The sequence below is a fragment of the Cladophialophora psammophila genome (assembly GCF_000585535.1).
Source record: "Cladophialophora psammophila CBS 110553 chromosome Unknown aczJe-supercont1.16, whole genome shotgun sequence".
Taxonomy (NCBI): domain Eukaryota; kingdom Fungi; phylum Ascomycota; class Eurotiomycetes; order Chaetothyriales; family Herpotrichiellaceae; genus Cladophialophora; species Cladophialophora psammophila.
Window position 1 is genome coordinate 409,516 of NW_006912937.1, and position 14,110 is coordinate 423,625.

Consider the following 14,110-nt stretch of genomic DNA (forward strand, 5'->3'; position numbering starts at 1 on the left):
AAAGAAGAGGCTACATCTCCACGAAACATGCTTTGGATATGTGTAACCTGGTGAGTACATATGAGATCAGTCCCATATCTGACACACCGGTTGCGGATTACTTGTGTCGTGTACCTCGTAGCTCACGAGACGAAGCACCTTCGGCCTTGTAAAGAAGCAGTTCTCCGTGATTTGGGTTAGCGCAAAGGGCTAAATGTGGAGACATTCATGGGGGAGACGAATCAATTGTTGCGGTCCTGGAAGTCACCTTGACATCCAGAAACCCATGAATCGCTGTATAATACTCAATTGATGGACTGTCGGGTCTCACGGGAAGACGACCGTACTAACCTTGATCACGGTGCGGAATCATGTCATGGGCCGACGCCTTCCCGATATGGATTGTGTCTGTGACGATGCTTTCGGGATGAATCTCTTGGGCATCCACGACATGCCAGCGATTCGGTTCGCAAGCTCCAGGCGCCAGAAGACAGAACAATGTCCGATCTCAAAGTCCGTTAAAAAGGCTATGGAGATATCGGAGACAGATATGGTGAGTGGCTCCTTCGCATTCACTGTCCGTCTGTACAGTCTCAATTTTCAAAACTACAGTTGCAGAAGGTTTAAAAGAAAGACCGCACGCTCAAGAAAGAATGCTCTTGCTGCAAGTACCCAGGACTCGTGAAGACAGACCAATTCACTCATACTCTGCTCCTTCCAACTGGCGTCCTTGGTTCCTGCATACTCGACAAGATGACATCCCACGGACCGGATACCTGCTGCTACAGGGGATTCAAGCACGAAGGCGAAGCGACAGGTCAAATTGAACAATGGAACGACTTCGAGGTCTATGTCAAATACCCTGAAGATCGGTCTACGGAGAAAGCGATTCTTTTGTACGTTTGTCATGATTTTTCTCAACGCATCCGCATTGCCTTGTACTGATGTGTAGCTAAACCTTCCACACAGCTTGACTGATGTCGTTGGTCATCGATCCATCAACTCTCAACTGATGGCGGACCAATTCGCCGCCAACGGGTACTTCGTTGTGATGCCCGACCTCTTCTATGGAGATGCAATCGACCTCAACACAGTCGGCGAGCTCGATATTCCCAAGTGGTTCGGAGGCGGATACAACGCCAAAGGAATCGGGCACGACCCGTCCACCGTTGACCCAATTGTCGAGACATGCTTGTTTAAGATGCGAACCAAATACCATTGCAAAGTACGCGGAAAATTTGTGGACTTCTCTCCTGTATCCGTCCCCAGTTTGCAGGAGGAATTCTCTGACTCAAAGGCGACAGAAAATCGGTGCTGTGGGATACTGTTTCGGAGCGAAATACGTCGTCCGCCATTTACGCCCAGATCAAGCAAAAATCGACGCGGGATACGGCGCACATCCAAGCCAGGTCGAAAAGGACGAGCTTCAAGGTATCAAGGGACCGCTCGCCATCGCCGCGGCGGAGAACGACCACATTTTCCCGCCCGAGAAGCGGCACGAGAGTGAGGAGATCCTAAAATCCTTGGGTCTCCCTTACCAGATAAATCTGTACGGGGGCGTTGCGCACGGGTAAGTCTTTCTTTCCCTTGTAATATCAATCCCGGAACAGGATTGTCTTCCCCCAGAACTAAATGCGCCAGCTAGCTGACAGTCCACTTTCTTTTCCCCAGCTTCGCCGTGCGTGGAGACATGAAGGATCGGACACAGTTGTACGCCAAAGAGGCATCTTTCTCACAAGCTTTGCAGTGGTTTGCAGAGTATCTGTAGAAACTCTTTCAAGAGACGTCCTCTTTTTCCCTTTTCCCTCTTTTTTTCCCCCCTCTCGCCTCCTGCATTTGGCCCCACATGTCATGGTCGCCTCTTTCGAGGAGATGTACATTGGATCATCGATCGCCCGTCGATGACTCTCATCTGGTAGAGCCTTCATATGAGGCGCGCAAGATTCAAAACGGAGGGATAGAAAATTTATTGAAGTGAAAGGGCATCGGAGACGGAGCGGTCGCGTCGCTAATGATTCGATGAGTACTCGGTAGATGGGAGGATGGTGGTAACTCGCACCACATATTCCCATAGTTGCACCGTGTGGTCCCTGTCAGCTACGCATGGAATGACTCCCACTAGTAATAGTCATCTCCATGCGATCCTAATCCGTAGTTGTCCGTAGGTACTCCATGGAGGATAGATGTGCCAAGACATTGTCAACCCAGCCAAGCGAGAGAATTCCACATCGGAATTGTGAGAAACATTAGACGTGTCTCTCTAGAAGATAGGCATTTCTCATTACGGTGCTGTTTGATCTCGTTGACCATAGTGTAGGCACAGAGATCTACATTTTGGCCACTTCGAGCTCTGCCGCATCTTCTCATCAGCACATCCTCATGATCACCAACTGCTGGACCGACGAGACCCTAGCGCCCAGTTAACGGCGACATGATAGAATGAGAAGGACCTGCTCCTCGCCCCACGCCCCACAACCCAGAACCGCATAACAGCGGAGAAACCCCAAAACACGCCGGTCTAACCAAGCGTTATGCAAACCTAAGTAGGAAATGGTATCTCAATGGTCAAGGCATCTCAATCAACACAAATGAAAATGAGCTTCATCAATCTCATACAACCGACTCCACATGAACATCGTACACTGCCTCGACTTCGATTTAGGCCCCAGACAATGGTGACGGGAGAAGAAGGTTGACTCTCCAGTAGAGCTGATATCGTCTTTTTGTCGTCTTCCAGCCTTGCCGACACTCATATCTTGAGAGCAGCCTTTTCATCAATAATGGTGAACGGATTGGTCTTCTTTGCCACGGGCCGTTTTACGCGGAGGACGGCATCTTGGTCTGACATTCTCCTGCCTAGTGCGCGCTCGACCTTTGCGCCCAGGCTCAGTTTGCTGAGATCATCGGTCTTCTTCTGGGAGGGCACAAAGCGCTGCTGCTGAAGGCGTTTGTTTTCCAGCCGGTCCAGGCCTTGAGTGAGGTGGCGGATCTCTGCCAAGCCGGTTTCGGGGCTGACGGTGATATTTGCAGTACCAGAGCCAGAAACGAGAGTTTGCGAGTTTGAGATGTTGCTGGTGGTGGTAGCAAAGGACGGAGAGGCCGAGTAGGTTGAGTAGCGTTTGGAAGTGCGCTTGGAGGTGAGCTGGTCGGGGTGTTAAATGGAAAAAACAATCCAAAGGTGAAAGGACATGGACTTACACTGGGAGCCATAATAGGCCTTTGAGACTCAAGAGATCGGCGAGACATGGCTGCGGCAAGCAGCTGTTATGATTGTGAGTCGTTGAGATTCACCCAGCACGGGGTGTCGAGGATGTCAATGCGTTGGAAGAAAAACCTGGTGGTATACCAACCACAAAAGTGTGGTGTTTCCCGCTGGGCCCAGACTTTTGTGATACCGAAAACAGGGTGAAAGAAAGTGGAAGGGCGGCGGAGAGAAACGGCAAGCAATGTTTCCAGAACAAAAGGTCGGGGCAAGCAAGGGTTAATAAGTTTGGGTCTGAACCGATTGAGTCGAAAGCAGCGGTGACGGTGGAGTGGGAGGTGAGCAAGCGTGGCCAAAAACCGCAATTCCGCTGGTGATCAGAGTCCACTCCGGATTAGATGTTTTGACGGCCAAATGCTGACGCCAGCGAATGGAGTTCAAATGTTTTCTGCCTCAATAGCAACCTGAGGGTATTGGTCCTGACTTGATATTCGAGGGTATAAGAATGTAGAGAGCCGGGATGAAGTTGGACAGAGGGAGAATTCTGACAGGCGTCAGGTACTGATAACACGAGGTGGGATGACTCAGGTCGGGCGGTCGGTGAACGGGACGCAGGATGAGGTATGGAAAAGTGGTCAGCTGTAATGTTGGTGGAGAACAGGATAAGGCGGCTTTTTCACGCCCGTGGGTTGGGTTGGGTTGGGTTGGGTTGGGTTGGGTCGGGTCGGATTGGTTTGGATTGGAAGGCTCCGGGGGTGTCGAGGAAGGATGGAAGATGAAGAACGGCAGAAGAGGCAGCCGATGAGAGGAAGAGGGAGAGAGATATGCAGAACTTGTTATGTGTGCGCGTGTGTGAAAGAGCAAGTAAGTGAGTGTCTGGTGTTGGTGCAGGAGTAGACAGAGGGCCAAAAGACCACCCAGGCCAGGGGATTGGGCTCTTCTTTACCCAGTTGCTAGGTAGGTAGTTGTTAGGCCTGCCTGCCCAGGTTTAGAAACAAGCTTGTTTAACCCTTAGTGGGCACTGGGCTACTTCCAGGGCCACCCAGTAGCGCCGCTCAGAAGGCCTTGGTGGTTCCCTTTCTTTTCCCTTTTGGAGGCGCAGGACTCCGGAATTTGTGCCCCCTGTTCTGTCCCTCAGGCCCATTGTCTCTTGACCAGTCAAAGCCCGCTGTTTCTTCTGGTACCTGTTCCTCCTCCTATCTTCCGGAGTCGCCCTTCCCTCTTTCTCTGCCCCTGCATCACGCCCAGTCAAGCCACTGCTTCAGAATTGATCCCAGAACCCGGAACCTGGTCCACCACGTGGCGATTGACGGACCTGGCCTGCATGGTGACCAGTGACCAGTGGCCGCCATCACCAACAACCCCGATACCACAGAATTGAGGACCAAGGGGGAAAAAAGGTAAACGGTCCATCTTCACAGTCCAGAACCACAGCCACCTGCAGGCATTCCAAGTACGGAGTACTACGTGCCTCGCACAACTTGATCCATTTGAACAGCCCTCTTCATTATCCGGCGCCTCCTGGTTACGCTCATCAACTTCCGACTTCAAGCCGTTTGGCCAGATTGCAAAGGCCATCTGCGCGGTCATGCGCCCCTGACGAATATGGCTAACTGCGCACCCCAACCGAGATACGTGGCTAGAGTCCTACAAGTATTTGGCATTTAGCTTGTCCGGCACCATCACCTGTGATCACCAAGGATAATGCCTCCTCATAAGAAAAAGATGCCAAAAGAGAAACCAGAAAGCCCCAGCGCAGTCAGAGTTGGCCGTTTCCAAGGGAAAACCCGCAGCTCCATCGTATCCCTGCGCGATGCTCATCCCTGGGAATCGGATCTCGACTATGCACGCCAGTGTTTCACAACCTCTGGCCCAGAGTCACGTTGCCCAGGTCCAGGTTCAGGCGCACGCAGGTCTCCCCGCTGTCCGCTTGTCCGTTCAAGTCGCATGCAGCCAGCCACGGGGCTCCTTTCCGAGGATGGCCAGCGTCAAAGTCCGAATTGATTCTTTACATCATGCCCTGTCAAAATTTGGCAGGCAGCCAATCTCGGCGCGCTGTCAAAACATATATCCTGACTTGGGTTCTTGAACAAGCAGCGCTGATTAACTTCATGAGTTGTGTTTGGTTGTTGCACCTTGACACCTGGCTGCAAGCCACGAGAAGATAAGCCACAGTTTTATCCCACTGGTATTTCCGTACCCAGTACTGGGTAGCACTTTCCTCCCAGCGGGGCACGTGGACATTGCCAACTACGGACTCCAGCGCGAGCGAAGCATAAGGAACGAAACTGAACTCAGTCCGCGACAGGCCAAATTACTCCCACGGGTCGAGAATCCTACCAATGGAACAAAGGGGCGTCGGAGTGGGCTCATTGCAGACCCATATCATCATCCATATCAGCACACGAGTATGATATTACAGTATCTCATCGCTGTCGAACCTGAGTACAGTAAGTGGCTCCCTCGTCGCCCTGTCGTCATTATCATCCGTCATCCATCATCCATCAATCATGCCAACGAAAGTAGTGCCAGCCTTGTGTCCACCATTCATTAACACTTCCAGTCGCACCAAAATGCTTCGCCAACCAGAATGCCAATCCACCAACAACGCCGAAACTTCCCACAATCTGCAACGCAATCCATCCCCTCGCGCGCATGCTATCCCGCCATCTTAACAGTCCCAGAGGATCATGCATTTGATAGCTCGGCAAGACATCCACTCCGTATGCCGCGTATCCCGTGCTGCCTTTGCCGTCCTTTCTTACCAGCGCCTGTGCGTTATCGCCCTGCTGTAGGGGCACGATCGTGCCATCGCGGACTTCCTCTCCCATTCTCTCCACAAGCCAGACAGCTCTCTCCCCCCGTGCAAGCCGCTCATAGCGCTCCCTCTCCCTCTGCAGACTCAACTGCAATTCGCTTGCCCACTTACTCAGCCGTATCTGCGCCAGTCTTTCCTCCCGTTGTGTGTGGTCGGCGACTTTGGCCAGTGCCCAAGAGTTCGATGTGTTGAGTGAGACTTCTGATCCAATAGGGATCAAAACACCCGAGTTGGAGATGCTCAGTGGTGTCTGTAATGGAGAGGTGAGTGTCGAATTGCGCATTGAGGGATTATACGACTGTGACCGGAGAGAGGGTGATGGTATAGAGGTTAGTTTTGGATGTGTTGAGTGCCAAGCTACGAGTTTCCTCGCTGCGGTATGGCGCAGATAAGCGACCGTCTCAGGCTCGAATATTGATTCTACGAGCAGGCTGAGTTCGGAGGGGAGGAGCGGTTGAATGTATTCGGGCGACATGAGGAGGGAGGCGTCCATCGTGTCGAGGTCGGGTCCATTTGTTGAGGTCACCGTATAGGGAGCTGTTGCTGGTGCTGGTGCTATAGGTTGGGTGGGCTCTAGTGTCGATGCGACTAACGCGGCCGGCGAGGATAGGGATGTTGGGAGTCGAGGTAAGCTGGACACGCTAGGATCCAGACTCTGTTTGATATATTGCTGATCTTCCAAAGTAAGGAGATCCGACTTCGCAATGAGAGGAATGATGTTGCATAGTTCAGACAACTGGCGAATACATTCGCAGTCGTCTTGCACGGTATCTGAATCACCAAGATCAACCACTATTCATCTCCGAAAGCACCATCTCTGAACTCAGCAAAGCACTGACTTACCTTTTGATATCAAATACAATACCACGTCGACCTGACTGGCACCCCTTCCACTCAATAACCCCGAGAACTCGCTCGCGAGCTGATCAACACTCACCATGGCATTCACCAGCTGTTGCTCCGCATAATGAATAAGCCTCTCCAACTTGACTGAATCAGCAGTGTCCACGAAGCAGATATTCCTCTCAAGCACAGAGTCACCCATAGACTTGCGCCGGCGCAGGATGCGAGACTCCTCAATTGTGGACCACCATTCGGGATACGGCTTTGTAGAGGCGTAGACTTCGTTGATCGGCTCCGTAAGACTAGTAGAAGTTCGATGAGAAGTGTGAGAGGAGTTCGAGGCTGTGATCGGATCGACATGGACAATATCTTCACAGAGTTGGACGATGGACTTTATCAGGGAGGTCTTTCCCACGCCTGTATTCCATGACACAGTCAGTAACCTGGTGTCGCTGCACTTATTCTATGTCTCTTCGTTCCTTAGAATGATAAGAACGAAACGTACCTTTCCGACCAGCAACCATAATCTTGAACCTCCCTAACCTCTTCCCTCTCTGCGTAAAAGGCCGTCTGGATGGCATCTTGATACTTGGCATGATAAGTTCAGGGTGACTGTCCTGGACTCCTCCCCCCAGTGACGATAACATTTCAGCACCACCGACTCGCTCAGCGCCAGTCTCATTCTCGTCTTCGTCACCGCTGGATAGTATCGCCTGACTGCTCGTCTCATCCGCATTTGTCAGCAGCTCATCATCAGAATTCGCAGAGGACTTCGTCTGTAACGATCTTCGCGAGGCAAGAGATTTCGGACTGCCGGGTAGAGAAACTTCTCGTGAAGGTAACGGCGAGGGTGTGACGACTCTCTCGAGGACAGGTTGAGGGGAACTGGCATTGGTGTCGGCGTTCGCGCTGGACGAGCCCCGTCGGAAGCGTTCACAGTTCGTCCCGGGTTTGATGGTCGAGCGCCGTCGGCTCCCGCTTCTTCCTTGAGCTGGTGCTTCAGCTTGTCGGGATGTGGTGTGCTTGGTTGATGACCGGTCGCGGTCGGCTTCTTCAATGGTGTCCTGCAGGCTGCTCAAGGGCGACACAGACGGCGGCACTCCAGCACTCTTGTCGGACTGGTGCGGCTTGACGGAGGCATCGGGATCTCGAGATAGGAAGAAAGTGGTGGCAGGAGTGCTATGGCGTTCACGGTCACCAACTAACGAAGGCGAATGCGAGTCGGCATTGGACGGCTTGCGAGGCCGTGGTGAGTCTGCTGTACTGTTATCAAGGCCGATTCCTGGTCTCATTGTGCAGTCATCAAGGGAATTTGCAAGAGCAGGCGATGTTATAGTGGACAAGGAGGGGGTTAAAGAGTTTTTGATGTTTTCTAGACTGAGCGACAGGACTGGCAGCTGACAGTGAAGCAAGATACAAGACAAACAGGTCACCGATGTCGCGGCCTGAAGTTACTCCTCAGCCTATCCTGCCTATCCTAGATTACCCCACGGCAGGCCAGGCAATACTACCAAACACCACGCGGGGCGGAGTCTCTTCTTATCGCTGCCTTGATGCCTCAGCTGATTGTACTTGTTCCTCCTCCTTCACCCTTCAAGACATAGAATGGCACTCTTTGAGTGATTCATCAGCATTGACCCTATTCTCCATGTTACAAAGTATTGCAACTTTTGAGCCAACCCACAATCGCCATTAGGTAGGATATTTCTCATTCCCAATGAGGGGACTACTGTACAATTCCATGCCCACACCGGCGCCATCCTATCTCTAGGGAATCCTAGGGGTCCCGGATAAAATGTTTCCCCTTCGTACACAGACAAATACATGAGCTCGCTCAAAAAGACGCGCTTGCCCTCTGACCATGGCCCTAAGCAAGGCCAACATGAAGCTGTTGCTGCCTCGCTCGCTAGAGATGTGAAAGGTGAGGAGAATCCCGCTTTCTGTTTCGTCCTGACCAATTCTGAGGCTGGCTATGCGAACAACACTGCTGGATCGTGAAAATATGTGTAATGTAATGGATAGTACTTTTTCCAAGTACGCCGTTTGCCAGGAAAATCGTTGAAAATCAACCCCATCACTTTTTTATCGCTCCGCTTGAACCCTGGAGAATGCAAGAAGCAAAGTGACGAAAGATTCTTTCAGTGACTGATGCCGTGTTTCAGCATCGCGCCCCTGAGGAAACTTTAGGCAGTCTGGCCTTGACCACGTCCTTTGGGAGTGACAGTGCCAGTACCGGGCTTTCCACCTCGTTGAAATCCACCACCACGTCCGGCATCCTTGGGAAAGTTGGTCTGACTTCCGGATCGACCGCCCTGCATGCCACCCCGGCCACGGGTGGCAGGTCCACCGCCGCGACTGAAGTTAGCATTGCTGCCGCCATATGCATTGGGACGGGGACGACGCTCTTCAACATAGATCTGCTCAGTACCGATAGTGTGAGGGTTGGCAGCGACGGCAGCAGCGTAGCCGGCAGGATCAGCAAACTCGACAAAGGCACAGTTCTATATTCATTAGTGAAGCCCAAGAAATCAACCAGGCTTGGTAACCTACCCTAGGTCGTGACACGTCGAAATATTTGAGATCGCCATACTTCTCGAGAACGTCTCTGAGGATCCTAGCATCAACTTTGTCGTTCACGTTCTTAATGTACGCCATCGTAATCCCCTCCGAGACAACTCTGTTCGGTGGCCGACTACTCTTCTTGCTGTGATCTGCAGTCTGCCAGCCATTGCTCTGTGAGGTCGGAGTGCTGGAAGTGGTGTTCACGGTTGCTGGCACAGGTTCTGCCGAGGCCTTAGGGGCTTGTGCAGGTTGTGAAGGTCGGGGAGCTTTTGGTTGTGGCGGAGGAGTCAAAGGCAGGGCGGGAACAGCTGGCTTCTGCACACCACCTCCCAACATGCTGGCCCACGTCTTCTTCGCAGGGAGTGCTTCAGGAGTTGGAGCAGGTGCAGCAGCCTCGGGGACGGGTTCAGCAGCAGCAACGACTTCGGGTTCAGAAGGCTGCTCGGTTGCGACAGGTTCGGTGATATCTTGGGCGACAGCGCCCTCTGTCGCGGATGAGAGCTCTGGAGCTTCGGCAGCTTCTTCAGCGGGAGCGGGAACAACATCGCCATTGACCTCGGCTGGTTCTTCTTCCTCTTGTGCATCTTCCACCTTTTCTTCCTCAAGTTTCTCGTCGACCTTCTCAACAGCATCCTCAGTGGCAACGACGTCTTCATGATGAGACTGAGAGTCTGTCACACCTCCGGCTGGGGTGGGTGGCTCTTCCGCTGGGACTTCTGCCTGAGGTTGTTCATCTTCAACAATCTCATCCTCATCATCACTGAGGTAGCGGAAGATATCGTTGAGGACGAAGTAGCCGTTGGGTTGTTCAGCGAGGACGAATGTCTGTACAAACTTGTGATGCGGCTCTGACTTGTTGGACATCTCGCCAATGACCTGGACCACAATGTTGTTGTACGAGGCCTGAGAGTCGACATTGAGGACACGCACTTTGCAGTCCTGGAGGTCAAGGGCTTTAATCTTCTCGCTGATTGCCTGCGATTTCCCTTTGTCAGCCATCTCGATAGCCTTCAGGCGACAAGGTGACAACATACCTTTGTCCCGACAGCAGGAACAACTTTCTCCGCCTCGACACCCGTGACCAGCTGTGACTTCTTGGAGTAGAAGAGGTGGATCTTTTCTGGGCTCTTGGAAAGAGTGGTATAATATTGCTCCACAAAGTACCAGCCAATCTCCTGCGGGTCTGCCTTCTGCTGGGTGGTGGTGGAGGTGGTAGTACTTTGAGACGCGGAAGGAGCATGAGTTGGCGCAGAGGGAGTAGAGGCGGCAAGTTCAGCAGGCTGGCCATATTGGTTTGCTCCGTACAAGCCGTTAACAGGTGCGGTTTCGGTCGCCATGGTAAGATATCAGCGTGAGAGCAGCCTAACGGGATTCAACGTCGTCTTTTGACCTGAGTGCGAGTCGCGTCGATAATCGAAGTAACCGGGTAGAAGACTCTGGATTTGATCGCGCGATGGGTAATAAGAAGATTCAACCAGCAGCGCGGTGAATCAAAGGTGACAGATCTTGCAGACTCTTAGTCGATAATCTAGCACGCAGGCAAACAGAGAAGTGATTCCTTCAAGGGGAGAAAAACGGAGAATGAAGCACAAGAGACGCGCAGCAGGAAGAGGATGCTGGAAAATGAAATTATGAAAGGCTAGGGTATGTGATGGTCGATTGTGGGATGTTTGCTGGATGAATCAGAAAGGACAATTGCTGGTGCTGGTGCAGAAATCGCCGTTCCAAGGGTAGTATGAAAAATATAAAAAGCGGAGGCGGCAAGTTGGAGGCACTTGCAGCCTTGGCGGGTCGCGATCGCTTCTTGCCCTCTCCACCAAACTGTGCCGCTTTGGCCGCTTTCATTGTGCAGGCGGGCAAACATTCCTTCGCCTTCGATTGCATCTGGCTCTACTTTTGATGATTGGTTGGCAAACCGAAGTGCGCTTGCTGCGTTCTGACATGCATTATACAACACCAGCAAACTAGGTATCTCATGCTCACAGCCTCTGAGTCTCAGCCTCTCCTTTTGCTTTGTGGTTCAGAGTGACACTCCACCCTAAAAGACATCCGGCTCTCTGCCAGCAAACAATCCTCTCCAGGTGCAATTTTGTTCAGATTTCGACTCAATCCAGACCGTCCACGGCAGAATTATGGCATGTCTCCAAGAAGGAATGAGTATTTAGGTATGTATTCTAGCGATATAAATAACCTGCGACTACGGCAGCACAGAGGTTAGCGAGCCCATACCACCTCTACCACATCATCGGTAAGAGCAATGGTGGGTTTGGGTTGAATGTTTGGACCAGGATGTCTCCGTGTGTTCGCAGGTGATAGAAACTTGTCTATCTATCACTGGTACAGCAGAGAGGATACAAAAGACTGGGACCGAAGCACCGCTATCTTCATGTTCGAATGGCGTATTGGCCTTGGTGACCAGTGAATGGATGGTGTTAGGAGGAGCGCAGCTGGCAGAAGGATTCCTTTTTCCAACGAGCACCAACTCCATATGGATTCTGCAGCTTCTTTCCGACCCAGCCTTGCAGGGAACGACGCAAACCATCCTTCAAACACGGCGCTTCGGCTCGCTGGAGAGTTGCATCTTCGCTACGAGTGCTCCGTAGAAAGGTTCACATTGCGGATAACAGACTCTTTCCCCGCTCAATTTTTGTCAGTCATCTCTCCCGCAAAGGAGATGTACTGCGGGCTTGGGGAAAGGAGGTATATAACACGTAGGATGGATCGAGAAGGAGAGTGACAACTTCCATTGCCCTTGGTGTTCTCGGCACTTTGTACAGGGACCCGAGCACAGTGTCGATTTTTCCAACCTCAACCGTCCAGAATGAACGGCGTTTCGAACACCTCATGGTCCTCTATGACTACCAGTTCACGCCGAACGCGTAAAAGGCTCGGAATCTTTTGCCAATGTGTCCCATCCCATTCCAGGTTTGTGAGCAGCCATTTGAGATGCTGCGTCCTATCTTTGCCCAGCTGGGCATCGCATACAGACGCATTCCTGTCAATGCCGTAGGCCACGATTTCTGTGCTGACAACCGCGTCTTCATGGAAGCAGTTCAAAGCGTCTTCCTGGCCAAAGCAGCGGCTCTTGCCTAAAGTCCGGCCGACCATGCATACGAGTCTTTCGGATACCGTAGCTTTTGGGTCTGCCTTCCACTTTTGCGGTGACGCTGATGAGCACAGAATTTCTGAAAGACAGGGAAGAGCTATTCTCGATCTTTAACCGCCCAGACTTTCAGGCACTACGGCCCAGTGCACCACCCGAGTTGCGTCAGATGTTGGACGGCGTCGAGAACGATTTTCTGACGCTTGGCTCATGGATTGGGGGAGATACATGCTCCATCGCTGATATCCATGCAGGTTGGATGATCAAAATGGTGTTGCAGACACTAGACGTGCAGTGTGAACCAAGCTTCTCGGAGAAGGACTTTCCGGAGGTTCATGCCTGGATCAATAGACTTCCCATTCAAACCGCTGAAAAGGATGCCGAAAAGATCAGTGCAGAAGATACGAAGCAAAAGAACTCGAGCTCGGAATATGCAGCGAAAGACATCGGGGTTGACCATTCGGATCCCACAGGCCTGCAAGCAGGAATGTATGTCTCTGTTGGTACAACCGATGAGTAAGTCACCCATTCAGCTGCCTAAAATTCGCGGGTTGACCGCCCTGCAGTGCCAAACCTGGCAGACCACAAGAGGGCAAACTCGTACGCCTCAGCAGACGAGAGATGGTCATCGAGCTGGGGAATGGCCATCGCATGCGTTTCCCTTGGCTTGGCTTTGTGTTGAAGAGGGTATGAAGAGAGATTCAAGCCGCGGTACATGCATGAGAGACGAAGGAAGCTCATGGCTGAGCGTCCTGTACTGTGGCTTTCTGCCATTTCCGGGTTTGGACGGAGTTTCTTCGAAGTCGGTTCTTGGACTAACATCAGAGTAATGCACCCTTCCCGCAGTATTTCTTGATCCTTTCCGGCTTCAGATTACTTTTGTTGAGAGGCTCAGTAGAATCCAGGACTCCGTGGAACGGCAAGGTTGGGCGATGAAGGTGATAGATTGACCGCCAGAGCTTTGTCATCAATGTCGTTAACTGGGTTGGCGTCTTGTTCCTCCTTGGCCATACGTTCCTTTACTTCGCGGCTCTTTTTCTTGTTGCTTTGCCATACTCTATCCTCCCTTTGCAGTTCCTCCAACACTTCTTCCCATTCCCGCTCTTGTTTTTCGTCTCCAGTGCCCAGGACCTTCTCTACATCCACTTCTTCGCCGTTCTGGAGCCTTGTAACAACCTCTCTCAGCTTTTCTATCTTGATGTCCGCTCTGCGAGAGAAAACCATGAACTCGGTCTTGACGCCCATGATTCGAATGGCTTGTGAGCCGATCAGAATATAGATCCAAATGAAGTATGTTGCCGGATTCGTGGGTTTCGTTTGCACAGGTCTCTCGAGACGTCGGGATCTGTTCCGAAATGCTTTGGGAATGATCGAGTCCCATATGGAAGTTTGAGCTATGCGAGGGAGACTGCGTGGTTGCGAGGCCGCATGTCGGGATTGGTGCAGCCAGCGTAGTCGGGACTGACACGGGCTAAGGACATTCGTTCTGAGCAGACGTGTCTGGGCTACGCCGCAGGATAGTAGGGACTTCATGCAGCTCATTGACGCTTAAGAAACAATGGTATGCATGGTGTTGAGGTGTGGATTGTCTTGAGGTCTCATG

At 52.0% G+C, this 14,110-nt stretch overlaps 6 protein-coding genes across 6 annotated transcripts; 2 read left to right on the forward strand and 4 right to left on the reverse strand.

The window, feature by feature from the left end:
• Window positions 1-732: 732 nt before the first annotated feature.
• A1O5_09417 (esterase/lipase) lies at window positions 733-1,747 on the forward strand (the record flags this gene model as incomplete). The annotated part of the gene is made up of 4 exons (XM_007749996.1): window positions 733-875; window positions 949-1,204; window positions 1,284-1,549; window positions 1,651-1,747. 4 exons carry the CDS (start codon window positions 733-735, stop codon window positions 1,745-1,747), a joined length of 762 nt encoding a protein of 253 aa, XP_007748186.1.
• A 981-nt stretch (window positions 1,748-2,728) lies between these two features.
• Window positions 2,729-3,225, reverse strand: A1O5_09418 (uncharacterized protein; the record flags this gene model as incomplete). The annotated part of the gene is made up of 2 exons (XM_007749997.1): window positions 2,729-3,121; window positions 3,178-3,225. The coding sequence occupies 2 exons, from the start codon at window positions 3,223-3,225 to the stop codon at window positions 2,729-2,731; spliced, it is 441 nt and encodes a 146-aa protein (XP_007748187.1).
• Window positions 3,226-5,685: 2,460 nt separating this feature from the next.
• On the reverse strand, window positions 5,686-8,134 carry A1O5_09419 (uncharacterized protein; the record flags this gene model as incomplete). The annotated part of the gene is made up of 3 exons (XM_007749998.1): window positions 5,686-6,770; window positions 6,843-7,259; window positions 7,348-8,134. 3 exons carry the CDS (start codon window positions 8,132-8,134, stop codon window positions 5,686-5,688), a joined length of 2,289 nt encoding a protein of 762 aa, XP_007748188.1.
• Window positions 8,135-9,025: 891 nt separating this feature from the next.
• On the reverse strand, window positions 9,026-10,741 carry A1O5_09420 (uncharacterized protein; the record flags this gene model as incomplete). The annotated part of the gene is made up of 3 exons (XM_007749999.1): window positions 9,026-9,343; window positions 9,393-10,379; window positions 10,439-10,741. 3 exons carry the CDS (start codon window positions 10,739-10,741, stop codon window positions 9,026-9,028), a joined length of 1,608 nt encoding a protein of 535 aa, XP_007748189.1.
• Window positions 10,742-12,574: 1,833 nt separating this feature from the next.
• A1O5_09421 (uncharacterized protein) lies at window positions 12,575-13,200 on the forward strand (the record flags this gene model as incomplete). Its single annotated transcript, XM_007750000.1, has 2 exons — window positions 12,575-13,023; window positions 13,074-13,200. 2 exons carry the CDS (start codon window positions 12,575-12,577, stop codon window positions 13,198-13,200), a joined length of 576 nt encoding a protein of 191 aa, XP_007748190.1.
• Window positions 13,201-13,398: 198 nt separating this feature from the next.
• On the reverse strand, window positions 13,399-13,752 carry A1O5_09422 (uncharacterized protein; the record flags this gene model as incomplete). Its single annotated transcript, XM_007750001.1, has 1 exon — window positions 13,399-13,752. The coding sequence occupies one exon, from the start codon at window positions 13,750-13,752 to the stop codon at window positions 13,399-13,401; it is 354 nt and encodes a 117-aa protein (XP_007748191.1).
• Between the last annotated feature and the right edge of the window lie 358 nt (window positions 13,753-14,110).